Genomic DNA, 6,679 nt, shown 5'->3' with positions numbered 1-6,679 from the left:
CAAGTACTCCGTGTTTTCTAACTTTTCTGTTTTTGTGTTTCCTTTCTTCTGAAACTCATAATAATTTCTAACTAGTCCTAATAATTTCTAACTAGTCCTAATAATTAAACATCTTAAGTACATTTTACTTGGTTCACTAATGTGATACAGAAATAACTAGAATGTTAAATTTCTCGGTTGTGTGTGACGCTAACAACACGTATGTATTGTTGTATTATTATAATTGACCTAAATTATTAATTGTCAAACAAAGGACTCGCCAACATTAATATCAATACCAACGTTTTTCCATTTGTGGAAATTCAGATGGGGCAACTTCCTTGACGGTTCAAAGAGCAGGTCTACTTTCCATTTCAAGGAAAAGAAAAAACGACAGCAGCAAGTCACAAGACACACACCCACAACTCCCTTTTTTTTCGTCTCCATAGGAAATTTACAGTCCCTTGTAAAGAAAACAGCAGAAAAAACGCGGTTTCTATCCATTTGTTTCTCTTTGCACTGATTCAACTAATTCTCATCTATTCTAAAGCAAAACGCGTTTTTTCTTAATCAACAGTAATAATATTTTTAGAGTCTAAAATTCCACTTATAAGTTATATGCAGACATGAATTAGGCTCGTTGACTAAGATAGTGTGTCAGTTTTCTTACGCAGAGAGAGATAGGTGGGGCCATGGATGAATAGAATAATATTTTCAGAGGGAAGTTGATTAAAGTTAGTAGAGCGTGGTAGAGTGGAGATTTAATTAGAGAGTTTAAATTAAGTTTGCGTTTTGTTTAATTTCCAGTTTATATTTCTTTTTTCCTCTAATCGATCAAATTGATTGAGAGCTTGAGATATTATTATAAATAGAAATAATATATAAAGAGCAGAAAAATACAAAGCGAGTTAGAGTTAGCAGAGCCGAGGAGGGTGAAGTTGACTGGCGGAGGAGGAAGTCGAGCTGAGCTCAGTTTTCCAACCCGAATTGCAAGGGTCGAGTCGAGTTGAGTCTTTTTCGGAATGGGCAACTGCTTCTCTAACGACAGCGGCGGGATGTCGGCGGTGGGGGGCACCGCCGCTGCTCACGGAAATCCCTACGACGGTCCAAACGACGCCGTCGATTTGTTCCTTAGGAATCGCGGCTACAACGGCCTCTTCTCTCAGATCGAGGTTACTTCTGTCTCTTGAATTTTGTGTGAGCCATTTCTTTCTGCAACTGTCTTCTTTAGCAATTAGCAATTTGGATTGGACTTTCAGTTGAGCTTAAATCCGACGCCGTTTGGTGGGATCCTTTGTTCGAAATTGCATTTTTCTGTAGAACTTGAACTCGCTAAAGCTAAATTTTGATTGTGCGCTTGGATTCATAAATAATTAAAATCATTTGAAATGTGATATTCATTTCAAGAAAACTATTGCAGCTGAAGCTACTACAATTCTAGGATTTTTTTAGTAGTTAAAGCCCCCATTTGAGCTCTATAATTTCTGATTTTGTCTCTTTTCCAACAATTCACATGCAGTTATCGTTTGCTGCAATAGACTTGCGCGATCGGGACGTGCTCTCCAAGGTTTGTCGCTCTACATTGAATATGAGGAACCATTACTTGCAGTTTACTCCTATTAAATCCATAGCCTAGGCTAGTTTGGATCATTGATGTTTGAATGGTGTCCCTTACATTCGTCGTGCTCTTGTTCGCAATTTATTGATTCACAAAGTTGATTTACTCATGTAGTCGTGTTATTCAACGTGTACTATGCTTAGATGAACTGTTTTTGAATTTAAAACCTGATGGTAAGATTTGTAACTCACACTTTTCTACCCTAAGATGAACACTTCATTTTACTGTCATTTGACTGCTACTGTAGCTATTTCTGGGATTAAGTTATGGATGTAGCAATCCTGATTTATTTTCAGTGCTAAGACCCCTTTTATTTGCCCTATTTCATCTTCCTGATGTAGTTCGCAAAGTTCATTTTCTTCTATCATGCTAATGATAGTTCTTTTTGCTTTGCTCTCATGCTCCATATTTTAGTTGTGTAAATGTTTCTTTTGTTTCAGGAATGTCAGTCTGTTATTCATGAATTTTATTTTCTATAGAGTGATCCCATGCTGGTTATTTATACAAAAGGAAGAGATGGAGGACTTTCAGAGCTTGGTCGCACTGAAGTAGTTCTAAATTCATTAAATCCAAAGTGGATCACAAAACATAATATCACTTATCATTTTGAGGTTGTGCAGACTTTGGTGTAAGTTTAAAGCTTTTATCTCTTTTTCAATCCAGAAAACATGTTTTCAGTTTCACAATTATGTATCATGTGGTATATTTTTCATCACAGGTTTCGTGTGTATGACGTTGACACTCAGTTTCACAATGTAGACGTGAAGGTACAAAATTTTATGATGCTGTGCCTGCATATAGTCATTCCTGTTCTTAAGCTAGAGTTTTGGATCATCCAGTTGTCCTCTGAAACACTCTTTGTGGCAAGACTAATATGGTTATTTTCTTGTTTGACAAAAAGCCAAATCAAATGGAAATTGATTTGTGGGGGAAACTTTCTTGTTTTTCTATTTGCTTTTAGTGTTCTGTATTGGCAACTTCACATTATAGTTCAAGTATTAACACAAAGAGTTTCCACATCTTACTTTAATTCAGGTGCTTGCAAGCATAACAGGTTCATAATAGGTGGTTTTACTTGTGCAGATGCTTAGGTTGGAAGAGCAACAATTTCTTGGTGAGGCAAGCTGTGCACTGTCTCAGGTATGACATAGTGACCATTTCTGTGGAAGTATTAAACAATAGGAACATCTATGATATTCTATCTAGACTTCCAAAGTTGACCGATATGCGCAAAACCTGCTTGAACCCAACTAAACCCAGACTCCTAAGTGGGTACAGAATAGAGGTTTTGTTGCCTCTGCAAAAGTGGGCCGACCTAAACCTGATGCATCAAATCAAAGAATAGAAAAGGTCTTCTACTTTGGGTGCTTTAGCTGAGCTTCATCTCTCAGACACGTTACAACACAATATATATATATATATATATATAAAATATAATATAATGAGAGAGAGGGAGAGAGAGAAGCTCTCAGCATGTGATGAAAGTCTCGATCTCTCTAATCTGAGAAGTATTTTAGTTCATCCTTCTAGTGTATCTGGTTTACCAAGATATGTTAGTGGAAATTATTTATTCAACAAGGACTATACCTGAAGCTCTGAAATCTGATGCTTTTACCCTTTAATTCGTCTTTCTACCTGTGCAGATAGTTCCTAAATCAGACAGGTTATTAACCCTCGATCTTGTATATAGAGAAGACTCAGAGTCAAGCAGATCCAATCGTCATCGAGACCGTGGAAAGCTCATTGTGCATGCTGAGGAATCTGTTAGCTCAAAGACAATGGTAGAGATGAGTTTAAGGTGTTCAGATTTGGAATACAAGGATCTCTTCTCAAAAAGTGTAGGGGCTGTGGAGTTATTCTTTCTTTCTATTTGGATATCTATACTTATGAGCATTTCTGGATACATGCATGCTTGGCCAAATGGAAAATGGTTTATGTTTTGACACATGTTCTGATTTGTCTTACAGGACCCTTTTTTGATAATATCAAAACTTACGGAGAGTGGGACCACAATTCCAGTTTGCAAAACAGAAGTCATAAAGAATGAGCTCAAACCCGCATGGAAACCAATATATTTAAATATTCAACAAGTTGGAAGCAAGGTATAAACAAGTTTCTATTCGGTGCCAGAATAAGTCTGAATTATTGGAGATTGAGTTTGCTGGTTCTATGAATGCTTTGCCCCTTATTTTTTTGTCACAGAATGCTTTGTTCAATTAGTTCCCATGGAAAGTCAAAGATTTTGGTTGTTTAATTTGTTAACTTAATTTGTCCATAATGTGGCTACTGTCACCATAAAAATATGCTGACACTGAGAGCTCCATCTTAGTAACCATGTGGTTTAACATGCAAATTCCATCAGTAAAGATGTATGCAGGTATTTGTGATAAGAAGCAATGCTTCTTCATAGCTTGATCATATTGTGCTTCTCCTATTGTTTCTAATAGCTTTTTCATTTTGTTCTATTATTAATCTGCAGGATAGCCCATTGATAATCGAGTGTTTTAATTTCAATAACAATGGCAAGCATGATTTGATTGGGTAAATAAGTATCTATTTCTTCCATCTTGTTCCCTAATTCCTACGAATTTTTGTTTTTGTTTTTTTTACGTTACTGTGCTTTTATTGTTGAATAAACAGCAAAATTCAGAAATCACTGGCAGAGTTGGAAAAGCTTCATGCTATTGGGCAAGGAGAGAATTTATTTTTACCAACCACTGTTGGGCATGATTACCACAACAAGGTAATATAGTAACATAATATATTTTTAAGTGAATTTCCATCCCAATCTCTCTTAATTTACAAGTTCTCGGGACTTCATTGCAGATACTAAAGAGCCAACTATTTGTGGACAAGTTTACGGAGAGCGTCCAGCACACCTTTCTTGATTATTTGGCTGGGGGCTGTGAATTGAACTTCATGGTCGCTGTTGATTTTACAGGTGCTTATGTACAATTATTTGTTACTTAACTTAAAAAAAAAAAAATTATGAGTGCAACTAGATGCATCCTTTGGCTTGAGAAATATATCTTCGTAGTACATTGTTCAATTATATGATAGAAGTGATTGTCACTAGATGTTGAGTCTTGCAAATATTTCTGGATCATGGTTGCAAAGTTGTTTGCTTTAGTATATATAGGAAAGCATTATTATAGCTTATTATTTTGGACATCGCGTATTCTTTCCCTCTTATAAATGCAAACCTGTTCAGAATTAATCGTATAGTACATGCTAAATTGTCTTATCAAATTCACTCATATTCCTTGGTTATCAGCTTCAAATGGAAATCCTCGCCTGCCTGATTCTTTGCATTATATAGATCCATCAGGACGGCCAAATGCATACCAGAAAGTGAGAATTAGGTCCCTTTATTATAATTTTCACAAATTATTCCTTTATTCGGACCCATATGATTGTGACATTGTTTTTCAGGCAATCATCGATGTTGTGGAGGTGTTGCAGTTTTATGATTCAGACAAACGCTTTCCTGCCTGGGGATTTGGAGCCCGACCAATTGATGGTCCAGTTAATCATTGTTTCAACTTGAATGGGAGTAGTCATTACTGTGAGGTGAAATAGTTTATGACCCGAACTTGCTTTTGTTATCTTAAACCTTGTAGCTTCTTTCTCTGTATTAAGGACTGTGTAAATCTACTTCTTTCAGGTTGAAGGAATCCAAGGAATCATGATGGCATATACAAGTGCCCTCCAAAATGTTTCTCTTGCAGGACCAACTCTTTTTGGACCTGTAATTACCAATGCTGCATTAAATGCCAGCCAGTCTGTTGCAAATGGTGGACGAAAATACTTTGTTTTGTTAATAATCACGGTAAGCGTAAATGGGGTTGAATCTATTATCCTATGTGTCTCTGAACTTCTTTTAGACTTTAGTTTATCAAGACTGTTCAGTTGGTAATCTTCTAGTTCTTTTAGTACTTGTATTATATATCTGTGAAGTTCTTTTAGTACTTGTATATATCTCTGAAGTTCTTTTAGTACTTGTATATATCTCTGAAGTTCTTTTAGTTGACTTCAACTTTATTCTAAAATTTCACTGCCGTAGGATGGAGTAGTGACAGATCTCCAAGAAACCAAAGATGCCCTCGTGAAAGCATCTGACCTGCCATTGTCAATCCTCATTGTTGGAGTAGGAGGAGCTGACTTCAAAGAAATGGAGGTATCTCATTCCCTTGTGTTTGTAATGCTGGAATGTCTTGTGTTCCAGTACGGATTGTTTTGATTGCAAAGTCATACAGTGAATAAAAGCCCGAATGCTACAACTTACTATCTCCACTTTCGTTGTAAAGATTTTGGATGCTGACAAGGGTGAGAGACTTGAAAGTTCGACTGGACGTGTGGCTTCACGTGATATAGTTCAGTTTGTTCCATTCCGAGATGTACAAAGTGAGTCTTTTTTTCATTTCTGGCAAACCAACTTTGCGTAGTGGCTTTAGCAATTCTTTCTAGGTGGGCAGTAACTTTGCTTTGATTTGCAGGTGGAGAAATTTCTGTTGTTCAGTCACTTCTAGCAGAACTACCTTCTCAATTTCTGACTTACATGCGATCCAGAGACGTCAAACCAATTTTGTGATCATGTAAAGAACTGTACATATGAAGATTTGATCCTCACGCAGTATGAGCCTGAATATTTTTTGCTGTTTTTTTCCCCATTTTGGCTGCATTGAAATTCAAATGTGGTTTTATCATGAAGAAAAACAATTCTATGTTGCATCGTCACATTCGAGTTGGGCTGGCTGCAGCTGCACAGTCCTCGTGGCCTTGGTGAGACAGCCCAATTAAAGTGTCCACGGCTCTTCTTTACCAGGCTAGGGTTCTACAATTAGAGGCCCTAAACACGACGAAGCCAGGGTTATGGCTATAGGCGATTGGGTTCTCTTTCAAAATCAACAATTGGAGAAAGACGTGAAGAACAGTTTCAGAATAGAAATACAAGTGTTTTCATCTTTTCGAAATGGAATCTCTATGAAGTGTTCAAAATGCTGCATAATCTGGATTTTTTTTCCTTTCCGCATTTTTTTTTATCCTGTTGCAAATTTATATGTTTCATGGCATTAGAACAAT

General features: G+C 36.7%; 1 protein-coding gene across 2 annotated transcripts; it reads left to right on the top strand.

The window, feature by feature from the left end:
• Positions 1-772: 772 nt before the first annotated feature.
• Positions 773-6,672, top strand: LOC103338235 (protein BONZAI 1-like). Of its 2 annotated transcripts, none has more exons than XM_089041845.1 (16): positions 773-1,151; positions 1,499-1,546; positions 2,038-2,225; positions 2,316-2,364; positions 2,681-2,737; positions 3,241-3,435; positions 3,565-3,699; positions 4,077-4,138; positions 4,238-4,340; positions 4,424-4,538; positions 4,872-4,948; positions 5,030-5,167; positions 5,262-5,426; positions 5,661-5,774; positions 5,905-6,001; positions 6,094-6,672. In XM_089041845.1, the coding sequence occupies exons 3-16, from the start codon at positions 2,086-2,088 to the stop codon at positions 6,186-6,188; spliced, it is 1,542 nt and encodes a 513-aa protein (XP_088897971.1). In that variant the 5' UTR covers positions 773-1,151; positions 1,499-1,546; positions 2,038-2,085; the 3' UTR covers positions 6,189-6,672. The 2 variants fall into 2 exon arrangements, with proteins under 2 accessions (XP_088897971.1, XP_008239641.2); XM_008241419.3 differs by having other exon boundaries at positions 783-1,151; positions 2,077-2,225.
• The last annotated feature ends 7 nt before the right edge of the window (positions 6,673-6,679 follow it).

Source organism: Prunus mume, linkage group LG7, assembly GCF_029339155.1.
Source record: "Prunus mume cultivar Tortuosa linkage group LG7, ASM2933915v1, whole genome shotgun sequence".
In the NCBI taxonomy this organism is placed as follows: domain Eukaryota; kingdom Viridiplantae; phylum Streptophyta; class Magnoliopsida; order Rosales; family Rosaceae; genus Prunus; species Prunus mume.
This window is presented reverse-complemented; position numbering and strand designations above follow the sequence as displayed.